We start from the raw sequence: 25,228 nt of genomic DNA on the forward strand, positions 1-25,228 counted from the left end.
TTTTTTTTTTGTTTTTTTTGAGGGTGGGGGAGACCAGGGGATTTGGTATATTTTCTTTTTTAAGAAGGCTGGGGTTCTTAAAGTAAAGATTTTGCGAATTAAAGACTATAGTATAAATATATACAGCTGAGTAGACGGCGTTGGATTTAAAATGAGGGTATTAAGTAGAATGGGAATGCACCGATGTTAAATGTTGCATATAAAATCTACATTTTGCCGGATCATTCTCCCCATTAAAAAACGCCTCTCCTCCATTGGGTGGATAACAAGAGCCATTTTAAAAGTGTTTTTTTTTTTCTTTTTTTTTTTGTTTTGTTTTGTTTTGTTGTTTTACACGCTTCACTCTTCTCCCCCCCCCCCCCCCCCCCACCCATTTCATAGTCCGGGTTGTGTGATAGGGACAAAATGATTAGAATAACTTTGACATCATATAATGTGAAAGGACTAAACAGTCCAGTAAAACGGTCAAGATTACTGGATGAATTATGGAAACTCAAAGCGCAAATTATTTTTCTCCAGGAGACACATTTTAAAAAAGATAAGATCCCAAAATTGGGAAATTATAGATATCCAATAGTGTATCATGGTGCTTCACATTCTACTAAATCAAGTGGGGTCTCAATTTTGATCTCAAAACAAATTCCATGGAAGGAAGTAAAAGTAATCACAGAAGAAAAAGGACGTCTTCTTATTGTGAAAGGGGTCCTTGGGGACGAAAAAATCAGCTTGGTAAATTTATATTTGCCAAACGAAGATCAGATTTCTATATTAAAGTCATATCTTCAAGTAATACAGCAACATAAGGAGGGTTCATTATTGGTGGGAGGAGATTTTAACATCGCATTTAACCCTGTATTGGATGTATCGAGGGGGATGTCCCATATATCAAATACTAAGTTGAAGAGAGCTAAACGAAGCCTACAGGAGCTGCAGTTGGTGGATACGTGGAGAACTCTACATGTACATGATAGAGACTACACATTTTTTTCAACCAACCACAAGACATATATACGAGGATCGATTATATCTTCGTCTCTCAGAACGTTTTGATTGATTTATCGGATGCCTTTATAGGATCATACACTCTCTCGGATCATGCACTAACTAGTTGTATTATAGAGGTAGGAAAACCAACGCCTCGAGAGTGGCATTGGAAAGTGAACAAGACATTGTTGAAAGACCCGGAGTGTGAGAAAAAGAAAGCGCAAGAACTGGATTTCTTTTTTTAAACCAATGACACAGGGGAAGTTTCACCCTTCTGTTTTTGGGGAACACATAAATGCGTTATCAGAAGGACCTTGATATCTCTAGGGGCAAGGAGAAAACATCTTATGATGATGCAGACAGAGCGGTTACTTGAAGAGATTAAGAATGGGGAAAACAAGCATAAAAAACTGCAGACGCCCCAGATGGAGGAAAAATGTATGCGGTTACGGGGAGAGTTAAATTCACTACTCATAGAAAAGGCGAAGGCTAAATTAGCACGATATAGACGAACATTTTATGAATATGGGAATAAACCCAAGTAGGATTCTGGCTAATGCATTAACAGAGATAAGAGTAAGAAATTATATTAAAACACAGGGAGATGTGCTAGTAGATTCATCGCAGAATATTGCACAGGCCTTTAAGGACTATTATGCAAATTTATATCAATTTATATGACTCAACTAATAGCAGGCTGGAGGAGGCAAAGAGTTATTTTCAAGCATCAGGGATGCCGAAGCTCCCAGAAGAAACAACTAAGGCAGCGTACACACGGGCGGATTGTCTGCCCAACTTAGTCCGCTGAACCGTGTTTCAGCGGACAATCCGCTCGTGTGTGGGCTTCAGCTGACTTTTTCAGCGGACAGTCTGACGGACTTAGTCTTTCGGAATTTCCGCAATTTTGTCCGTCCAAACTTGGTTTTGTCCGCCCAAACTTGGTTTCAGCGGACAGTCCGCTCGTGTGTAGGCAAGTTGGACGGACTAAGTATGGCGCATGCTCAGAAAGGATTTACACGGCCGAAGGTTGCATTGCAGTGTATTGGACATCATTTTTCTAGTCCCGTCGTACGTGCTGTACACGTCATCGCGCAAGCTTTCAGCGGACTGTCTGTTCGTCGTGTGTGGTCAAGTCCGTTCATTCAAAAGTTGAACGGACTGTCTGTCGGATTGTCTGACGAACTTAGTTGGGCAGACAATCCGCCCGTGTGTACGCGGCCTAAGGCATTAGATGCACCTTTAACAGTGGAGAAGTTTCTCAAATCTCTGGAGTCAGGCAAGGCCCCTGGACCGGATGGTTACATTTTGTTATATTATAGGGTGTTCTCAGAGAAGCTGGCACAGAGATTTGTGACTGCATTCAACTCTCTACAAGAAGGGCAAATGATACCAGCAGAAACACTATTAGCTCATATAGCAGTTATTGCCAAGGAAGGAAAGGATCCATCTTTATGTCCCAGTTACCGCCCAATATCTTTGCTCAATGTGGACCTAAAGATCTTTACAAAGATTATTACTACTAGATTACTGAGTCATATTCCTAATCTGATAGACTCAGATCAGGTGGGTTTTACCCCAGATAGAGAGGGTAGAGAGAACACCCAGCGTGTGATGAGTGCTATATATTTATCTCAAACTCAGCATATACCCCTAGCGTTGATCACTGATGCAGAGAAAACATTTGATAGAGTTGACTGGACATTTTTAAAGGCTATGATCCAACATATTGGACTAGGGGAAGGGATGCGGAGTTGGATATTAAATATATATTCTAAACCGTCAGCCCCGAGTTAAGATCAATTATATATTGTCGGAGCCCTTTTCTATACTAAACGGGACCCGTCAGGGCTGCCCGCTTTCACCCATTATTTTTATTCTGTGCCTTGAGCCATTTAACCACTTTCCGCCCGCCCTATAACAAAAGCACGGCGGCAAAGTGGTTCCAAAATCCTGACCGGACATCATATGACGTGATCAGGATTTTGAGCCGCTGAGCGCCCCCGGGGGCACGCATCGCGGCGATCGTTGTTGCGGGGTGTCAGACTGACACCCTGCAACTACGATCTCGGTAAAGAGTCTCCGACGGTGTCCAATCACGGCTAATCACAGTGTAAATAGGAAGAGCCAGTGATCGGCTTTTCCTCAGTCGCGTCTGTCAGACGCAAGTAGAGGAGAGCCGATCGACTGCTCCTCTGACGGGGGGGGTCTGTGCTGATCGATTATCAGCACAGCCCTCCTGAATGATGCCCACACTGGACCACCAGGGACGCCACCAGACCACCAGGGATACCTAGCACAAGGTATACCACCCTAGACCACCAGGGATTCCAGTCAGTGCCCACAATGGATGCCAATCAGTGCCCACAATGGGCATCACTGATTGGCATGCATTATTGTTTGGCACTGATCGGCATCCATTAGTACAGTATAAAACAATACTTAGTGCTAGACACTTCAAATTTGGATATGTTGTAGTGCTAGTATTATTGTGTTTGCATACCAAATTTGGGGTTTCTAGCTATAAGTGACCCCGAGATATGTGGCCCCAAAATCGGGTCGCAAAATGTTATTAGTTATTAGAGCAGAGAATGACATTTTGCGACCCGATTTTGGGGCCACATGGAGTTTCTAGCACCAAGTGACCCCGAGATACATGGCCCTAAAGTCGGGTCACAAAATATTTTCTAATGCGGTTGAAATAATGTCGAATCATGTTGAAATAATTTCGAATGCATTCGAAATTATTTCAACATGATTCGACATTATTTCAACTGCATTCCAAATGATTTGCATTCGAAATGATTTCATAATGTCGAATCATGTTGAAATCATTTCGAATGCGGTTGAAATAATGTCGAATCATGTTGAAATCATTTCGAATCCGGTAGAAATATTTTCGAATTTGGTTGAAATATTTTCGAATGTGGCCGATTTTTCGAATTCGGTAGAAAACTAAACGAAATCCAAAAAATAATTTAAGGAAGTTAACGAATATAACTAAACTAAATTAATGAATTAACGAATTAAAACAAAACAAAACTAAATGAATTTTTTCCTTTTGCACATGTATATGATGCACATTTTTTGGGGATGCTCAAAGTTAAGGGATTTTTGGAAGATGGTTGAGATGACGATAGAAACGATCACGGGTGTGTCTGTAGGACAAAATCCGACAGCCTAGCTATGACATGATACTCCAATATCGAACGAAAACTATAAAAATTCATTGGTAAAACATCTGCTTATTGCATCTAAAGCATGTATTCCAGCATTGGGGAAAAGCAATATACCCCCTACGAGATCTCAGTGGCTGGCAAGGATTTCAGAAATCCAACAAATGGAGGATCTGACTATGTCAATGAAGGAAAAAGAGGAGAAATACCGTAGGACATGGGCCCTATATTTTCAATATAGGGAATAGGTTATTCGAGTTGAATAGGCAACGAAGAAGTTAGGAGGGATACTTTTGCAGGGAGGCCAAAAGACTGGGGGGTGGATATAAGCGACCGGGATGCGTGGGGAGAGGAAGAGTTGGGAGAAGGGGGGAGGTAGAGGAGAGAAGAGGAGAAAAAGAATAAAGGTATATGTCTGTAATGGAAGAATGAGAAGGCAATTGAATAAGTAATATGGATTTGGGAGTGAGTTAAGTAACTTGATTATATGTTATTGGAGGGAATTGTTCTGTGAGAGATGTATATCACTGTTCTGTAATCTTAAGAAAAAATAGTTATAGTAAAAGAAAAAAAAAGAATAAAAAAAAAGAAGGATTTTGTTAACAAAGGAAGCTTGCCTCCCAATCAACATTCTGGAGCTCAGAGAGATTCAACTATCCCTTTGAAGGGGTTGTAAAGCTTCCTTTTTTTTGTTTAAAAAACACACATCATACTTACCTCTGCTGTGCAGTTGGTTATGCACAGAGTGGCCCCAATCCTCCTCTTCTGGGGTCCCTCAGTGGCTCTTCCTCTTCTGGAGTGCACCATCCAAAAAGCGCTCTGCTTCGTGACACCTGTGCAGGCAATCTCCCATGTCCTGCTGCTGCCTCTGTTGACACAGACAGCCGGACTCGGCTCTGCCCCTGGGTCATTGGATTTGATTGACAGCAGCAGGAGCCAATGGCTGAGCTGCTATCAATCTATCCAATCAGGACAAGAGACACTGGCCAGAGCTGGTGTGCTTGTTCCCGTCATGGGAATTACGGGGCTCAGGTAAGTATAAGGAGGGCTCGGGGGAGCTGCTGCATTAAAGAAGGTTTGTCACCTGAATGCAAAGAATGCATTCCATACCTGTAGGTTGTAGTTCAAGTGTCCACCAGTGGGTGTCTCTCAGCAGCCAACAGCGCTTTACTCATCACCTGATGCTGATTGCTGGGTCGAAATTTAGCTCTTCCTGTGCAACTCTCGATTGTCTTGGTGTTTTGTCCATGTGCCACTGATCTGTGAACTCTGTACCTGTACTCTGTTCCTGATCATCTGCCTGTCTGCTTGTTTCTGCTCACGTTTACCCTCTGTAACAAAGGTCAGAAATATTGGATATTTTCATTTTTATTTTGTTTTATAACATTGACAACCTCTAATCCTGATGCAATGTGTAACGCTGTCAACTTATCTGCATAATTTGGTTTGTGAGTTCCTGTGGCCCCACAGGGGTTAGGACATGTGGCTCGCTCAGTAAGAAGTAATAAATGATTGCATTCTGCTTGAGAATAGAGCCAGAAACCTCAGCACCACCTAAATTTGAGGTATGGTTTAATACAAAACGCAGATAACAAAGAAGGGTGTCAATCTGTTAGGGATTGAGGGTTGTCAGTCTGTTGAGGGTTGCCTTCTTTGATGGACACAGAGAGGAGATGATGGCTGCATACTTCACTACAAGGAAGCTGGAAGGTGCTTAGAACTGCTGGGCCTTGTAGTTCTGTGTGGCTTTCTGGACTCTGGGACTTTACTCTACTCTCTGCTTTTCCTTCAACTGTGGCTTATGTGGCAATGGGACATACGATAAACGTGCCTTGGATTAACAGAAGATAGTAAAATATGTATATGGTATCCTCATCCTCATATATTTAATATAGGAAACAAAAATTGAGGGAAGGGGGGCCTATACGTGGAACACTCAAACCACGAGCCAGCCAAAACAGGACAGTGTCAACAAATGCTTTTAAATTTTATATATATTCTCTTTGTCTAAATAAAAATAGTTTTAATATAAATATACTTGTTATACTTCCTGGGTATCAAGACAGTCCTTTACTCCACTGGGGGATGTTTTGGCTGGCTCGTGGTTTGAGTGTTCCACGTATAGGCCCCCCTTCTCTCAATTTTTGTTTACTATATTATGTGGCAATGGGTTTGTGAAGGACCTGCCCTCTGGATCTCCTTTTCTCTGCCGCTCTGCCTGGACTTCCTCCACTGAGGCCACTGTTGTTGTGCCTATTGCTGCCTGTCCCTCATTGCGCCTAGATTGTGGTTCTGGGCTCTGCTGTACCAGCTTGTTGCCTGCTACTCACTGTGCTTGGATCGATGTCCTGTGACTCTGGTCTATGTTCCTGCTGTACCCAATTGCTGTCCTGTATGCTGGCCTGTACCCTTAGCCCCTGTACACACGGTCGGACATTCTGCCAAGCAAATCCGTCGGATTTTGTCCGACGGATTTTGTCCGTCTGATCTTGTCTGAAACTGTTGCATACACATGGTCAGACTAAGTTGTCGAAAAATCCGATCATTCAGAACGTGATGACGTAATTTCCTTACGATGGGACTACGTTCAGGCTAGTAGCCAATAGCTTTGATGTAGGAATTTGATCTGAGCATGCGTGGCACTTGGTCCGATCAAAATTCTCTACACATGATCGGAGTATGTCCGATCGAACCAGTTGGTCGGAAAATATTTCCAACAAGTTGGAAAATTGGGTCCGACGGATATTCCGACGGAATCAGTCTGATGCATACAACACACAGTCGGATTATCCGACAACATGGTCCGATAAGGCACATTCCGACGGATTCTCCGACCGTGTGTACAAGGGCTTACTGTGCCAGATCCTGCTGCCCGGAATCCCTGCTTTGTGTACCAAGGACATAATCCCCTGTGCCCTGCCTCTGCTGAGGACTTACTGCCCTGCTGGGCCAATTTTCTCTGTGTGCCAAGAACTTAACCATCTGTGCCCTGCTGTGCTGAGAACTTACCGCCTTACTGTGCCAACCCTGCTCTGTGTGCCAAGGACTTAAACCCCTGTGCCCTGCCTGTTCTGAGGACTTACCCGCCTGCTGGCCAACACTGCTCTGTGTGCAAAGGACATTCACCCCTGCTGAGTACACACACTGCCTGTCCATTGGTCAAGGTCTTCAAACCCTCATTCAGTCATTCATTGCTGTGTCTTCTGCTGTTCTGTGGACTAGTTCTTCTACTGTCTGTACCCCAAGGTTCCCCAATAAATGCCTGCACATTGGGTTCCATGTGACCTGCCTCCATGTGCTCTCTCTTTGTGCTCCTAGCTCGTCACACCCTCCCCTTGTCCTGGCTTGCTCCCTGCTCCCTCTGCTCGATCTCCTGTGCATGACCCTGGCTCTGATTCTGACTACACTTCTCAGCCATATCCTACTGCCTGCATATAGTTATTTATTTGGCTTTGGTAGTTTGTTCCCTGCACTTTCACTCATTAGATTTACTGCTTTTGGTTCATGGGGTTTTGGTATACTGGATGTATTGCTGTTTTAATTACTTTATCTTTTTAAATCACATTATTTATACCAAACTTGTGCCTGGAGTTCTCTTTGCAAGTCCGCACATTTCTGGTCCTGCCTGTTTCACAAGATACCAACACTCTGTATCCTTGACAGTCAGATATTGCCATGGCAGTAGTTTACATCAACCACCAGGAAAGAACCAGAATTCTTGCAGGTCAAAGAAAGGCAGATCAGATTATGACTTGCGTAGAATGTTACATACCAGACCGATCTAAATTATACATTCTAGGAGTGGAAAGTTGGCAGGAGGGCTTCCTCAGTCATCAATGTCTTGTCTCCGGAGAGTGGTCACCTGGAGATATTTCATAACCCCTGTCACAAATGGGGGAAGTAAGATGCAGACCTCCTTGTTTCAAAGTTCAAAAACAAACTGGAAAGGTTCCTGTTCAGAACCAGGGATCCCTGGGCCTTCGCAGTGAACCCCAGTGGTGACTCCATGGGATCAGTTTAGACCAGGGGTCTCAAAATTGCGACCCTCCAGCTCTTGCAAAACTACAAGTTTCATGAGGCATTGCAAGGCTGACAGTTACAAGCTTGACTCTCACAGGCAGAGGCACGATGGGACTTGTAGTTTCGTAACAGCTCGAGGCCCACCATTTTGAGACCTCTGGTTTAGACTGATCTGCGCCTTTCCCCCTCTAAAACTCCTTCTTGGTTTTTTCGGCAGGATTGAATAGAAGGGCATTCAAGTGATTCTCCTCACACTAAAATGGCCCAGGCAGACATAGCACTCAGGCCTTGTCAGGCTTTTGGCAGACTCTCAGTGCCATCTAATTTTTATCTGTACTGGCCCATCTCCTCTGCCTGTCATCTCTCTACATAACCTTTTATGTAGCTGCCAGGGGAGGAGCAAAGGAAAATACTAGAGTATCACTTCAGTAACAGCTCTGAGTCTTCTGGGGTTACTGACATCACACCCAAGATGGTGGCACACAGCAGCAGTCTCAAGGCTTTTGGATGTGTGCGCAAGGGATGCTTTTACATGTAAATAGCATGCATAAAATACTGTATGTTAAATGAACATATAAAATTATAAGAAGATTGTTGCTGAAATGAATGACCTAGCCACAGCGTCCCTTCTTCCATTTATTGTCAATATCAATGAATCCATATGCTTTGGCATTGCTCTTTCTTCATACTATGAAACTTGAAAAAATGTATTGGGAGAATCAGTAGTTTCCCATTCAGCTAACATCACCTGGCTTTACACAGTGATGATCAGAGCTAAAAAATATCAGTCTATTATATTGTCTTTAGAACATAGCTTCCTATATTGATTTCATTATAAATTTGATACATTATTATTTTAACTCACAGTTCTTTTGATTTTACATTGTATTTTATTTGCAAGTGTGATGAAGGTCCCCTTTACATTACCCCCTACATTGGGTGCTGCCAGCCCACCACAACAAACACCACCACCAGGGACAATAGTTTGAATTTTAAGATCTTATATAACAATATGAGAGTCCAACTATTTGGTGACTTTTAGTAGCCTGATTTTGTAGAGCACAGTGATAATGTGAATCACAACTACCAGGGTGAGTCTAAATGTAGAGAAGCGTGAACCACAATATTAATGTTCATTATTTTTCTAAGTTCTCGAATGTTTAAATATGCATTGAGGCTGGTCCCTTTCCAAACACTTTTTTGGATGCTAGATACTTTAACAGGGGTTCTTTACCACACACAGAACAAGCAGTAAACTAGACCTAAAGTTCCTAACTATGTATAACTTCCAGATTAATTTGCTTACTCTGACCCTCGTGCCTCCTTTCACTAAAAACCCTTATGTTTGTTCCAGCTGGATCTAGATGCTTATGTATATATTAAGACTAGTGGCAGCACTGGGAATCAACAAATCTACCATCTTGGGGTATGATGAATAGCAATGATAATATTGTGATCAACATAAACATTTAGCTAACCTAGATTGTTGGGCATTGTAGCAGCAAGGTAGGAAGATGACCCCAGAAAATTCACAGGACCAAATGTAAGTAGAAGGGATGCACAAATTATTATTATTTTTTTTACCTCCATAACCCCAAAAATATGTTCTTTATTTTATTTTTATTTTTTTGGAAAGGAACTATTTTATGGGGAAAAAAAAACATAAACCGTAGCAGCATATTTGCATTATAGACAGAGACAGACAGAATACCCTGAGAAACTGCTTTATTGTGTGTGTTTGGACAATATAAAAAGAAATGATATTGAGAGTACATGCGGGCATCCATGTATATCTGGTCAGTGGACTTATAAGTTTACGTCCTAAAAGCAGAGGCTGATACCAAGAATAGTGATGGAACTGGAGCTGCAGCACACTGCAAACCCTCTTGCCGAACCTGAAAAGGAACTTCTGTTAGAATGTAAGCAACATGTTTATTTTTTGTTTTCTAGTACTTTATTCATTAAAAAGTTATATAAAAAGACACAAGCAGTCACTGACCACTGATAAATCTTTCCTTTATTATTTTTTATAATAGTGTTGCTGTTAATAATATTATTTTGGGAACACTGGCAAAATCCAGAATTTGAATATTTGGGAAAATATTTCAATTTGGGTCCAGTTAGGGGGAAAGGGTCCTTTCAATGGCATCTTAAAAACAGAAGCTGATTCCCAAAATTGTGATCATGCTGTTGGTGTGGCAGAGAGCGAACCCTTCTTCGGCTTCTAAAAAGAAATTTGTGTTATGACAGCAAAAGATACCTATTTCCACACAAGAACAGGAATAAATTAGCCAAAACAATTAATGAAAAAACTCTTTGCTTTATGGGTAACTCCACTTTCATGGAGAAATTATAGCAAATAAAAAAATATTCTAGCATAAACAATTGCTATACATGTATTTTTTTTAATTTAATGTTATTCAAATTAACTGTCCTTTTAAATATGCAGCCCTTATTTTCTTCAAAATGTACTGCAATGTGGTGGTGTGGAGGTGTTCTATACACAGTTGGTGTATAAAACGCCACTAAAGATGTGATGTCCTGCTTGTGTGATTGGCTCTCGATTTTGGGTACCCCCTGCAAAAGGGATTTATTTTGTTGAGATACTCCCTAAAGGTAAAATGCTTCTAAAGGGATGCAGACACTGCAACTTTTCTCATTATAACACAGAGGGTGTATCAGCCCATTACAATGAGACCCTCCTATTCAGAATCAGTATACAAAACATATAGTGTAACAAACAGCTTTTTCCTTTAGTGCGGAAACATCTAGGACTCTGCAACAAAATGTGTTAAAATCCTTGCAATGAATTGATTCCCCAGGGGGATTGTTTTTTTCTCAGCAAAAGTGGTTACTCTTTACAATATTTAGATTGCAGATTCATGTTCGTGCAATGTAATCAATATGTATTACTATAATATATTACTTGTGATAATATAGTATACAAATATAGGAATACTGCTGATACTGACTAAAGCTCATATATATACCAAGAATATATGTCTGTTAACATAGATCTGTTATTCACTATACACTATATCATTATTAATATTATTATTATTAAATCCTTAAAAAGTAAGTATACTCTGACGGGTTTTACTTCTTCTTTTGCTTGCTGCAAAGCCTGCAAATAAAAAGCATAATGGGCTAGTATGCATCGCTCCCACGCATGCATACAGAAGCCGAGATTAATGGGACAGGCTAGAGAAGAAACTGCACCGTTTTGTTTCTTCCCCACGCATGCGCAGTTGGAATTTTCGGCGGACTACAAGTGAAATATTCCCTACAAGTGAAATATCTCCTTTCGGCGCACGTTTAGGAGATATTTACAGTACCTATATTTAAGCCTTATTCTAGGCTTATCTATAGGTAGAAGTCCAAAAAGTGGATTTACAATCACTTTAAATTGGTAGTAAACTCCCCTGCTCAGCTCATCTGCATTTAAATTACTATAATAGGACTTACTATTAAGTGCCTTTTAAAGTTTTTCTAGGTGTGTCACCCTCTCCTTCTGATAACATCACTAGGTCATGCACTTTGGAATACCGATTGATGGCACACTTAGTGTGCCATCAATTTGTAGAGATAAGTGTTACTTATGTCAGCATTACTATCTTGTCACACGTGCATGGAATTAATGCAGTGACCTATGAAAAGGGTGGAAATTTGGGTTGTTGAAGGTAGCAGAGGTTTCCACAAATATGGCACCCGCTTGGGATGGAATGGACTACAATAATAAAAAGCTGCAGATATCATAAGAAGAATTTTATGATGCTCAAACTTATCCCTATGTGTTTAAAAGTGCAGGGAATTCTAGTATTATGCTTTTACTAGATGAGTTGCATTGAGTTTACTACCGCTTTAACCCAGACAAGTCTTGGATAAAGAGGGGAAGAGTTATATGTTTTTACTTCTGTTTGTGACCCATTAGGGGAGATTTTCCCTCACTGTTTTCATTTTTGTATGTGTTCCTGTTGAAGAGATGATCCTCCCCTTCCTGTCTTAACAGAAATTGTTCAAAACAAAATAAAACATTTTTCCTGATTTTGCCCTTTAAATATTGCTAGGAGTAGTAGTACTGTGACTATTACCTTTACTATACTAAGCAACAGTATATGCACCCTTTTACAGGAATGAGCAAATGCCTTACAGAGAAGACAATATTGTGAACATCACTTAAAGAATGTAAGGCCCTGCTAGCTTGCTTGCTTTCTGTGAATGTTCCCCAAGTGCTCATCTTTAAGACCAATTCCAGTATGAACATTTAAAACTGGATCCTCTAGAACTTCCCCCTATAAACTCATTGATCCAGCAAAACACAGTGCCACCCCTCTTCCTGGTCGCATGACCCATCTTCTGAAAGCCCAAGTTGTCAAGGCTCCTCCACCACACTATACTCAAAAGCTCTCTGCAGCTGTTAAAATTGAGCTTTACCCAACTTGATACAAAATAATATTCTTTAGCAACAAATATATATTCCATGTTACTAATTATTCCACCAAAATTAGTGTGTGCTGTAAATTGCCTCCAGCATTGTTCCTGACTCTATCTATTCCAGACAGTGCCTACAAATAGAGAGAAACTGAGCATGTGCAGAGCACAGTGAGAGTGCATACATTTTGATCTAGCAGACGAGATCTAGCAGGACCAAATTTTCTGACTTAAGTTCCACTTTAATATGTGCCTACTAGGAAATGGGCAAAATGAACTCAAGATCAGTTAAAAGAAGACATGTTATTTTGTTAAGAATGTGGGTCTTGCTCCAATCGGGTTTTAGGGGACTAATTGAGGGGGGGGATTTAAACCCAGAATTTTAGGATAAACTTGAGACTGCCAGTGCTGGTTTGTTTCTGATAATAGCAGTTGTCTGGCTGTCTCTGCTTTTACTACTTCTGAGTCACTGACCTAAAACAAGCTTCGGACCATGTTTGCTCCAAGTAAGTGAATTAATTAGCACTGAAGTCAAAGCATTACCATAACAGCCAGGTAACTAGACCTTTTCCAGCCTTCAGTGTTTTTTAAATAAAGTTTCCCTTTAAATTATTAATTGACACTTAGTTGTGACTTCCTGTGTGCTGCTTAGCTCTAGTCAGTCAAGACTTAACACAATGTCACCTGCCAAAGTTAGTTTACTTTACAGTCAAATTGAAGACAACCACACAAAAATGGGCATATCCAAAGTGTATGTATAATCAAAACATTTGTTTTTTTTTGGTGGAGTTGGAAATGATTAGAGTCCCTATCAGTTTATTTCAATGTTTTAATCAATTTTGGAAGATTTCCCCTTGCTTCCTACCCCAGAAACTCAAAAAGGAAGCAATAGGGAATCTCGACAAAGTGATCAAAAATACCCTCTTAGTTGTCACTAATGTTCTTATTGTTAGATTTACCCTCACCTTCTATTCTGGTGACAACTATAAAATTATGGTCTTTCCAATCACTTTCAATCACTTTCTGTCTTATTGACAATGATTATTAGGACTAAATTAAAGAGGAATCTCTCCAGTGGCAACAGAAACAGCAATACAACTCAACAGAGGTTCTTAGCCTTTCCAATGTTATTCAAAACAAAACAAAATGTTTTGTCTATACACTAACTTTAAATTATCATAAAAGTAGAGACTTAGTGGTCATGGATAGCTACTGTAGGTGCTCTATAACCTTGAATCTGTATTCCCTTCTTCTGACAGTAACATATCTGCTTTGTAGCTGAGCTGTCATCCCCAACAGGAGCTGCCTTATCTATGACTGAGTTCTCTTAAGGTTTTGCAATAGAGAAAGACTTAATAAAACTGCCAAATAAGAAATGGGGATGACACAAATTAATACTAAAGGCTTTGCTATTTGACGGATTTGAAAAATTTGGTTGTAGCAACCCCAAGAGAACATTTGTCCTGAATTCGGAAGGAGATAAAATGGCCTAAATGGGTGCTTGAGGGCATTTTTAGAACTAAGGTGCCATCCTCAAAAGAAGGGAATAATGATAGATAATGGAACAAATAGGTATCCCTGACAAGCCAGTCTGCACTATCATAACAATTCTAGATTAACAGCGATGCCTATTTGTTACTGCTGAGAGAAATACAGGGGCTGCCATGGCTGTAGTTATCTCTTTCTGTCCTAGTTCTCAGGCTGTCCTATTGACCTGTTGACTTCAGTGCTTTCTGAATCACTTCCCTAGAACAAATATGCAAATTAGGTATTAAGACTTCACTCTGTCTGTGATTTAGAAAGTTCTAAAACTGAGGAAAAAGTAACTGCCAGTTTCAGATACAGGTCAGAAATCCATATATTTTCATGGCAGGTTTCCTTTATAAAACAACCCCATCTTTTAGTCTAATAAAGTACAAAACCAAATATTAACTTACGAGGCATTTCTATGGCAGTGTAGGCTGGAATGCCTTTGCAGAGAGCTTCAATGTGGCTTCCAAACTCTTCAATGTTGACAATAGGTTTCTGGTTGATTGTGTAAGTTGTCAGCTCTGTGGTTGGTGGAGCCTGAAAATGATACACTTACATACTTACTTATATGATACAAATATAATTTTTTTTCATATGAATTTTAAATGTTCCCATTTCAGCCAAACACTTTTTGTTAATCAAATTTATTATGAAAGATCAATAGATCCAAAATGAACCCAAGATCGGTTAAAAGAAGGCATGTTAAAAAAGATAGATCTAAAAAAAAAAAAAAAAAATTGAACCAGCTAAATACATTTATGCTGTTTAACCTGCAAAGGATTTGGTATTCTGTATTCTGTACTGCCATTGGTATTTTGTAATGCTAGTCTTGTTATTTTCTATACTGCTCAGCCAGACAGGTAACACATAGTTGTAATTTAAGCAATATCTAGTACAGCTTTGTGGATTCCTGTCACCCCTATCCTCCTCATTGGATGGTATTATTACCATTACCCCATTACCTCAATATCATTACCTCTGTCCAGTCTACAGGGACCATAAAGCTAACCCCAAAACCAACATTGTGATTTCTATTACTAACAAGTGCAGGTGTTTGTCACAAGAATGGCTGATCAAAATTACAAATTCTTTGGCTAGTACAACAGTAAACATATATGTATTTCAGCTGTATATTTACCTGTTTGCATGGAGTCCCACTTTACAATGAAAACTATTTACACAGAGCATTTTATGCCCTCGTGCGTCTTTATGCTACAGCACAGATCCATGAAACCGTAAACACTGCTCAGTGTGGTAGATGACGGGTAATAAAAATCTGCTTATATTTTTTTAGTTGGTAAGCGGAAGCCCCCTTTTTGGGCTCTGCACTTAAAGAAAAACATCACTCCTATTATACAAATTACAACAAAGACACCTTTAGAAATGTTTGGCAATGGCAATCTATAAACAGACACCTATAGATCAGATTTTCTCAACACAAAGGAACCCTTGAAATAACTTCCCGCTCTTAGGGAACCCCTCCTAAAAATTACTATATCTACAACTCATGATACATGAGTGTGATGGTCAATGGATAGAATGCTTGTTATTCTTGTGCTTTTTTGGACGAATTACCCTCTTATAGATAGCTAAAAAGATCATTGGTACCAGTGGGAACTTATCTGAGAGGCAGAAATTATTACTTGTTCAAGGAACCCCTAGCAACCTTTGGAGGAAGCCTTGGGTTTCATAGAACCCTGAGTGAGAAACCCTGCTATAGATAATTACAGGCTTTTTATTCTTTGCATACTTTTTTTCCCTCCCTGGTATTTGCACAGTGGCCATTTTTTACTTAGGGAAGATTAATCCAATTCCCTTTACTCCCTGAAATTCTTTCTAGAACTTTTGGCCTGCATCCTGGAACATGTGCCAGGAAGTTCCTAGGATACAGCTGCGAGACCCTGGTTACATCATCAGTGCCTTAAGAAACTAGGAAGTAGAAAAAACAGTAATTATAAGTAAAAGTAAAAAGTTTTTGTTTAACTACTCCAATCAATATGATTTTGTATGAGCATGCATAGCTGTATGGTGTTGTGATTTTTAGTGAAAGGGGGAAAGGTCCAGTTTAAGCCATGACAATCAGTGTTAGTTTAGGAACACAACAAGAAGGCATACAAATATTGCTGATAATGATGACTCCCTTTGTCATATGTGTATGGTTCATACAGTAGTCAAACTCTTCTTCCGAGTAGAGAGGGCACAAAAGATTCTTATACCCATCATAACACTAGGTTCAGTATGCAGAGATGGTATTTAAAATGTATATATGCATATCTAAAATAATTATTGCCAGAACAAGATATAAAGGGACATCTTTAAATGGTGCCACTTGGCCCTGATTCTGGTGACAAATGTCTAAGCCCTTGTACACACGGTCGGAAATTCCAACCACAAAATCTGTCTGATTTTTTCTGACGGATTTTGTCCGAAACTGGTGTTGCATACACGTGGTCGGACAAAGTTGTCGGAAAATCAGATCGTTCGGAACGTGATGACGTTCGTCCGTTCCGACGGGACTACCTTCAGCCTAGTAGCCAATAGCTTTGCTCTCGTACTTTTATCTGAGCATGCGTGGCACTTTGTCTGATCGGAATTCTGTTCGATCTGATTTTGTTGTCAGAAAATTTGAGATCCTGCTCTCAAATTTTTTCTGTCAGAATTTCCGACGGAAAAGTCCGATAGAGCCCACACATGATCGGATTTTCCGTCAATAAAATCCGATCTGACCGTTTCCGTCGGAAATTCCGATCGTGTGTACAAGGGCTAAGACTGCAATTTTCCTCACTTTGTAGGATTTCCTCTCACTTCCTGTTGCATTTTTGGGACAAAGAGCAAATTCCCCAATGGGCAGGACAGGAAACCCTTGCCTAATCTGTTCAAAACTGAGAAAATAGTTTGGGCTATATATGCACTTTAACAAAATGACTTTCTCACTTTAAATATGTGCCTCTACATTACAAAACAAGAACCTGATTGGCTGATGTAGCCTTGTTTAACGTTTGCATATAAAGTATCACTTGCCCTAGCCTTCTGTTAATAAATCCAGAGTGGGTCATTATAAAATTACAATAATGGAATTTAAGTCTGGGTTGGAAATTATTTTTAGCTGTAGTTTTCAGTCTACTGGCATCCACATAACAGAGCTTTGCCAACACCCAGGGAGAGTCTGGATTACAGTAAGGACCAAGAGCGTATAGCCATTTCCTTGAAGTTGGAAGGAACTCTATTAATCATGGTTAGGAATCTGTCATTTGCCCACTTCACTCTACCACCACAAAATCTGAGGTTTAGAGAAAAATGCAAGCTCATGCCAGTAACTGCATAATAGAATGTTTTCTGTATAGAGTGTGTAAATTTAAGAAGGGACATTAGCAATAATAGCTTACAGATATAAAATGTATTTTTTTGCAAGAGATTAAAACAGATCTTCACCCTTTAAATTGACTTGCCTCCTCTTCATCCTGTCCCCATTTGCTGCACATATGTCATGTTTTTTTTTCTTTTGTTTACTTGTATTTTTGTTTTGTTTTTGAGAATTAGTTTTGACCCTCTCCCAGCCTAGGAGATTGATGTCAATGCCCCCAGTGTCTCCTGGAATATGTGACTTTCATATCCCAAGAAGCACCGGGAACCTTTCACATCATAAAATGTGCACAGACGAGCATCAGGTAAGTTGGGGATAAGTAAAAACAAATAATGGAGGGAAGGGTAAAATCCCTATTTAAGTAAACTCACTAGCTGCTATGACGGTCACATCATTCTGCAATTTGTAGTGCACACAGTAATGGAGCAGCTGGATGACTCTACCTTTAAAGCTAGAGGCAGTGTAGTGCCTGAAACAAAATACAGTTTTACTAAAATGTTTTGCACTAGATTCTTGAGCTAAAACACAGAACTCTAGTATGATGAAACAATTTCTAACAATATACAGTTGAATGGAGTCTATCCCCTACTCAAGGTTATGTGGTGATCTGCTGACCTCTACTTCCCTGTATTGTTAACTGCTAATATGTGTTATGTTATATGATATATAGGTATAATTATATATTAACACTTCTTGTCTCTCGGAGGCTGACTTTAAAAACCCCAGAAGGAGCATGTAGAGAGAGAAGAAGTTTCAGCCACATGTCCTGTCCATGCTGCTAATAGTTTAACTGCAGCCGCCCATAGCTTTTTGTGGGTTTCTGAATCCTTGTGACAAACAGAGTACCCCTGTCTTATTGTTATTATCTCACATACACAGTGCCAGATAGCTTGTCTGTACCGCTGTATGTATGTAGTGGTCCCTTCCAGTATATTGATAGGTGAACCTGTTTTTTCCAATAGAGTTTATATACGGCCCTTGTTATTTGTCTCTTCTGGTCTGGGTTCCTATAGCTAGTTTTAGCTTAGGGCTCGATAACCAGCATAGGCTAGAGCCAGGCTAGGCAACTACTTCTGGTAGTTATAAGTCTGGTTGCTTGACAGATTAGATACTATTAGGGACTAAGCACATAATAGATAGGCTGACTCTGGGTTCCAGTGTCGCACCATGACTCCTGGCAAAAAGCTACATTAAAGGGTTGGGTGGGAAATGGCTGGATGGTCTCCACCGCGGATGTTGTCTTCAGGTCCCTGACACCAAAAGAGGGCTACAATTTTTCAACTATTCATTAGAAATGTTTTTTTTTTACCTGGTGCTTATTTTCAGAAATAGCCTTAAGCTGCTCCAGAGTGGGGAAGTTTGACTTCATCTTGTTGATGACACAGATTTTCTTGTTGTACAGTCTGGTTGCAGCAAATCCCTGAGGTAAAACATAGGTGTTAGGTACCAAGAGAAATCCTGTGCAAAGTTACATACAGATAATAAGGCTTTCATTAGCTATTCTTTCTGCTTTGCAGTGCTATGCAATGATTTTGCCTGAGAATTGTTATAAATAACATGATAAAGAATATCACTTGCCACAGTTCAGTGATAGCAAGTGCTCCAGCAGCTGGAGGTGCTTGCCATTGTAAAGGGAAATATTTCCGCTTCTTTGAAGCTCTCCCTGTAAGCAAAGGGGGATTTGCTCAAGTGGTGGAGCGCTCGCTTAGCATGCGAGAGTTAGCGGGATCGTTGCCTGCATTCTCCAAACGCAGCCCTCCTAGTTTCACGGGAGGCCCCTTGCTCTCCTTGTAAGCTTGGCCCTGCTTTGGAGCAGTGGTACATTTCAGAGTCCCACACATGCACCACTGCTAGGGCTGTGTGAAAGTGAGAAAGGAAAAGGGGTCCTGATGCTACAATGTCTTGCTTAAGCACAGGTAAATATTTCCCCACTAATCAATCTTTAGATATTTTAGATGCCGTTTTTTAGTGTCACCTTGAGGGAGGATCCTGCATGGCCCTGAAATGTTGGCTATCCATGTCCTATCAGCACCAATAAAGGTGTATACAATTTGCAACAGCGTTTTGGTGATGCTTTCTACTGTGGTCTACACAGTGTCATTCTCTAATTTCATTACAAGTGCCCATTTGTTACCAAAGTCAAACAATGCAAGGAGTGCAGTTCATACGTACATTTCTGTTTACCTTACACTCTCTCGATGCAAATCTATGGGACAGGTCTGACTACTAAAATACTGCAAAATGAACTGATCAGCGCAGCAAAGTTCCAAGAAGTGTGACAGACCACTGATTGCTCTTTAGACAGCATTGGGATCAATAACACTTAGCTAAATAGCAAAATAAGCAGTTCTGCTTTTCTAATGTATGCATAGCTTCATATACTACGTTATGTCTACTATCGATACAGCTTAGCATCCTGAAGACAAGGAAGTTTTAATGTTTCCAGAAGACTGGAAAAAGACTGAACACTTACGTTTTGATAGTTACAGACGGAATCCCAGGAGTGCCAGCCATTGAACTGATTGATATTGGCAATCCGGTCCTGATTGTTAATGTTGACTTGCTGGCTTACACTGCCACCATCATTACCAGAATTGTTGACATCGACATTCTAATGAGAATAATAAAGGAAACACATAAAGTACAAGTTACTAAAGCATGCATAAAGTATCAAAACTACATAAAGTGATAGAGATATACCAATAGAGCAATTATTATCAGCAAGTGATAGATCTTTTTTTTAGCCCTTTTAACAATGCCAATGTCCTATTATCAACACATTACTGATACATACAATGACATTGTTGTACCATAAGAGCCATTGCATGTGACATCAGCCTGAAAAGCATTGTAAATAGCAGTGGAACTGGGATCTACTGCTGTTTACAATAAAGCTGTAGAAAGAAATTGGCACCTTTATTTTCTGCATGCTGGGGCCCAAAGCACAGATAACATTTCTATTGCAACTGGAAATGGTCAAATGTTCAGAGCTATACCTACAGCCCTGTAATTGATAAAGGCTCCTAAAGTGTATGTAAAGCTAAAACATTTGTTTCGCTTTCAATGGAGCAAAAAATGGTTACAACTCAGATTTTTTTTTTTTTTGCTGTATTTTCCTTAATGAGAGATTGTCCTGGGAGACACAACTAGAAATGAGAGAAAATCTCTCCAAAGTGAACAGAATTCCCATCTTAGACAGTTGTCAAAGGAACAGGCATTCCATTTGGAGGATTTTTCCTCATCTCTTGCTCTTCTGAGAACTTAATGGTTTTGGATTTTTCCTCACTTTTTATCTCCATCGCAATGGTCACCAGGCCAATCAGAGGGCCTAATCTCTCAAGTTGGACAAAGACAGTCATAAAAAGAAACCCTTGCTCACTATACTGAAAAATTAAAAATAACATTTTGCATTCTAACACACTTTAATATTTATTTAAAGTGTACTTGTCATGACAGCAGTACCTGAGCCAATAAATACTACAAGCTTGCTTCAGAAAGTGATGTTTTCCTGTCTGCCATTCTGTTATACTTAGCTTTCAGTGACCAGGAATAAGAATTCCCACAGTAAAGTGAAAACTCAGACTCAGCATGATTGTTCATTGACCCACTAAATAGTAAAGTATGGCAGCCAGGGGCTCTTTAAACCTTAAAATGTTGAAAGCATACTAACTAAGTTTTTTTTGTAGTCCACTTAATAATTCATCATTGTAAGGTACATTTACTAATTGCTTTTTTCCTTTATACCTAAAAAGTCACCGAAAGTATTCCAGATTTGAATATGAAACATGCTGTTTTCTGCCTGATTGTCATAAAGCAATAGCGCGGCGTGCCGTGGCAAAAAGTGGGTGTGGTGACCGACTTTTATTTAAAAGCTATCCTAGAAGCTAATTAGGTGGTAATCTGTAAAGGCTATTAAAGCATTGCCTATAGAGATGTTTAAATACCGTAGTTTGTTTCCATTCTAAGAGGGTGTGCAATTTTAAATAAGCGTAACATGTTAGGTATCTATTCACCTAGCATAGCACCATCTTTTATATTTTACCAAAAATGGGTATTATATTGTGTTTGTGTGTATTAAAATTCATTCAAGTGTATTTTTTTCCAAAAAATGTGTGTTCACAAAAACCACTGCACAAACACAGTGTGACATAAAAAAATAGAAAAATCAACAATTTTTTTTCATTAGGGCCTCTGCTAAAAACATATAGTGTAGAAATAAAAGACAACCTGGTGTTCAACTGGTTTTTATGCAAGAATTAGCCACTTCCAGATAACGCCATTCGCACAAAGGATTGTTAAAGTATTAAAAAGCCTTCTCATTTAGAACAAGATTAAAATAGCAGTAACAAGATAAACAGCTCATTCAATAAATAAGTGTTGTTCTGAGACAATAACATGCTTTTTCTCAAACTTGGAGCATCTTGTTACTGGTTTTTAAACTTGTTTAAAATAAAAGAGCTGTTTTTTTTTAAATTAAACAATGTGTGTGTATGGCATTTTCTGTAGGTGGACAGTGTTGACCCCTGAATGCCAGTAGGGGTAGTTATCCCAGCATCAGAAATGTTTCCAACGCTGTGCTATCATTCAGAAGAAAGAAAATATGCAGGCCTTAAACATATGCACAATGTGTTAGAAATGCTATATATTACACACACCAATTTTTCAGTTTTAAAATCTCTGCAGTCTTTAGATAATTGTTTTAATAATGCAAATTTTATTTTCAGAATTGTATTTTTGTACTTTTTGACTTTTAAGATTTTAGTGAAAGTTAGCATCAAATGATACTGTTTCAATGCCCTTGTTTCAAAAATGTGATTTTTTAAAACTGGTTTTAAAAGTTTTAAGGTGTAGTGATTATATCAGCAAAGGGCAGATTAGCCCTGCCATTTTTGTCCATGCATCTTTCTTGGTCTGTGACCATATATGGTTCCAACATTCATCATTTGATTACCTTTAACCTATATTGTGCTAATACTTCAACTTTCACATACACAATTTTCTGCAGCCTGTCACATACTTGATTAAACTAAATGCAAATAAAAAGAAAAATCCATTTACTTACATCATTGGCTAGTGATAGAGTCAGGAGGACTCCCAAGACGGCAGCAACCTATGAGTGGAGACAAAGTGAGCAGTTACTATACAATGTGCCTTGAGCAAGCTTTCACTCTTTGGTTAAAAAGCAAAATATTCTCACCAGGAGTTTCATTGCAGAGCTTTGTTTCAATCAGAATTGATAGAACAAAGGATAGCTTACAACATTTTTTATACAGTATTTATATATAAAATCTGTATTTACTAAAGGAACAACCCTAAATGTGGTGTTTGCCATTGAGTTAAGGAATGAGTACACTCTTACTATCTAAGTTTGCAGTTGATATGCAGATCTAAGAACAGAGATAAACTGAGGGTTGAGTCTAATTCTGTGTGTTGTACTCATTAAAAGAAAATTATACAAAGGTTTTCTTAAACTGATTGGTACAATGATTATGCTGTGCATAAAATCATTACATCTGGTGTATGCAAAAGGTGTGCTGTAGAAAGTAATCTCCAAAGCTACTTGAATGGCTCTAAAGCAAACTTCATTCTTAATATTGGTTGAGAAAAGTCTGCTCTAGGTCTGTACAGACAAAATAAGGGTCAATTTTCAAATATAATTTTTAAGTGAGTCTCAGGGGTGTATCATGAAATGAGTGGGCCCATGTGCAAGATCAAGAGTGGGCCCCAGGCATGGATAAATAATGAAATGCGGCGCAAGTAGAGCGCCGTGGCAAAAAGTGGGTGTGGTTTAAATTGAGCTAAATATTGGGTCTAGCTTAAAGGGGGGTGGTTAAATAGAGCCTGAAATGGCTAATTGTGCAGATTGTGGTTAATAGAGAATGTGCATTCCACGCCTCATCCCCCACATCCAAGACTAAAGGGGTCTCTATTTTATTCTCTAAAAATGTATCCATCCAAATCTTAGACACGCTTGCTGACATAGAAGGTAGATTTCTCTTCCTGAAAGGGACCATCAATGGTAGATCTATGACTCTAGCAAATATCTATAGCCCGAATGCATCTCAAGTGAACTTCTTTCGGGAAACAATCAATCGCCTATCCTCCTTCCAAGAAGGTCTCTTGATTTTTGGAGGAGACCTGAACGTGCCTTTGGAACCGATTTTAGATACCTCCTCGGGTGCATCTCATCTTCCCTACAGAGCCATCAAACAGATCAGAAAATGTCTCCACAATCTCCTGCTCCACGACACCTGGAGGACTCTGTTCCCCCAGGATAAAGACTACACATTCTATTCTGCACCACATAATAAATACTCACGCATTGACTATATCTTTGTTCAACAACAGTCCCTTGATTACTTATATTCGGCCACGATCGAACCCATGACTTGCTCTGACCACCATCCGGTTACTGCAACGCTTGTGTTCCCTGACAAGCGTTCTAGTAATTATGTTTGGAGACTAGACGCCAGCATTTTATCTGACCAGACTAAAACCTTGGACATAAGGGACTGCCTGACGAATTATTTTCGAGAAAATGACACACCTGATGTTTCGCATGTAACACAATGGGAAGCCCACAAAAGTGTAGTAAGGGGGAAGATTATTTCTATTGCATCCGCAATTAGAAAAGAAAAAGCCGCTAGGTTAGCGACCCTTTTCTCCAGACTCAAATCCTTGGAAGCTACACATAAACGCACTCTAGCTCAAAACACACTCTCAGAACTTCTAGAGGTACGCTCCCTCATCAAAGATGACTTGGAATTCAGACTGAAAAGAAAATTTATTCTCACAAAGAAACTGTTCTACGAATTCGGAAATAAAACTGGCCACCTCTTAGCCCAGGCCCTCCACACCAGAAAGGCAAAACACACAATTCATCTACTCCACTCCCCTACGGGTAAACCCATAGTGAAAAATCAAGACATTGCACGGGCATTTGAAAACTACTACAAATCGCTCTACAACCTTGAACCCAATAAACCTAGCAATCTCCCCTCTTGTTTGAAATCAGAGAAACTGCGCTCACTCCTTGACAATCCATCTCTAAAGAAAATATGCCCAACCATTGCTGACACTTTGGAAGCTCCAATATCCAGTTCAGAATGGAAACAGGCTGTGAAACAACTTAAGCCTGCAAAAAGCCCAGGCCCGGACGGCCTCACTGCGGCCTATTATAAAACCTTCCTAGACACCCTACAAAACCCTTTCCTTAAAGCTTTTAACTCGACAGCCAACACTAGATCCCTCCCCACGGGGCTTCTAGAAGCCCACATTGCGGTAATCCCGAAACCAGACAAAGATCTTACAAATACAGGCAATTACAGGCCAATTTCGTTATTAAACGTGGATCTAAAGATCTTTTCCAAAATTTTGGCAAACAGACTGCTTCCTCTGATTCCAGAACTAATCTCAAATGACCAAGTAGGTTTTGTCCCTGGACGCGAAGCTAGAGACAACACGCTCAAGGCTCTCAACCTCCACCATCTCATTACACAGTCGAAGCAAAAGGGATTCTTCTTATCCCTAGATGCAGAAAAGGCGTTTGACAGAGTGTCATGGGAATATATGGAAGCTGTGCTCCGCACTCTAGGTCTAGGCCCCAACATGCTTAACTTTATTCTGGCTTTATATTCCAATCCAACAGCTAGAGTAAAAGTTAATGGCACTCTGTCAGACGCCTTTCACATACGCAACAGTACACGACAAGGATGCCCGCTATCCC

The 25,228-nt window shown here is 39.9% G+C and overlaps 1 protein-coding gene across 2 annotated transcripts; it reads right to left on the reverse strand.

Annotated features, from left to right (window-relative positions):
- Positions 1-9,887: 9,887 nt before the first annotated feature.
- Positions 9,888-22,802, reverse strand: LOC143963473 (gastrokine-1-like). 2 transcript variants are annotated; one of them, XM_077473108.1, is made up of 6 exons: positions 22,700-22,802; positions 22,565-22,612; positions 19,976-20,113; positions 18,812-18,922; positions 14,546-14,675; positions 9,888-10,072 (listed from the first exon to the last, which is right to left on the reverse strand). In XM_077473108.1, exons 1-6 carry the CDS (start codon positions 22,709-22,711, stop codon positions 9,999-10,001), a joined length of 513 nt encoding a protein of 170 aa, XP_077329234.1. In that variant the 5' UTR covers positions 22,712-22,802; the 3' UTR covers positions 9,888-9,998. The 2 variants fall into 2 exon arrangements, with proteins under 2 accessions (XP_077329234.1, XP_077329233.1); XM_077473107.1 differs by lacking the exon at positions 9,888-10,072 and adding an exon at positions 10,177-10,401 and having other exon boundaries at positions 22,700-22,794.
- Between the last annotated feature and the right edge of the window lie 2,426 nt (positions 22,803-25,228).

This window comes from Lithobates pipiens, unplaced genomic scaffold, assembly GCF_037356315.1.
Source record: "Lithobates pipiens isolate NorthernLeopardFrog02 unplaced genomic scaffold, aLitPip1_a1.2 Scaffold_8, whole genome shotgun sequence".
Taxonomy (NCBI): domain Eukaryota; kingdom Metazoa; phylum Chordata; class Amphibia; order Anura; family Ranidae; genus Lithobates; species Lithobates pipiens.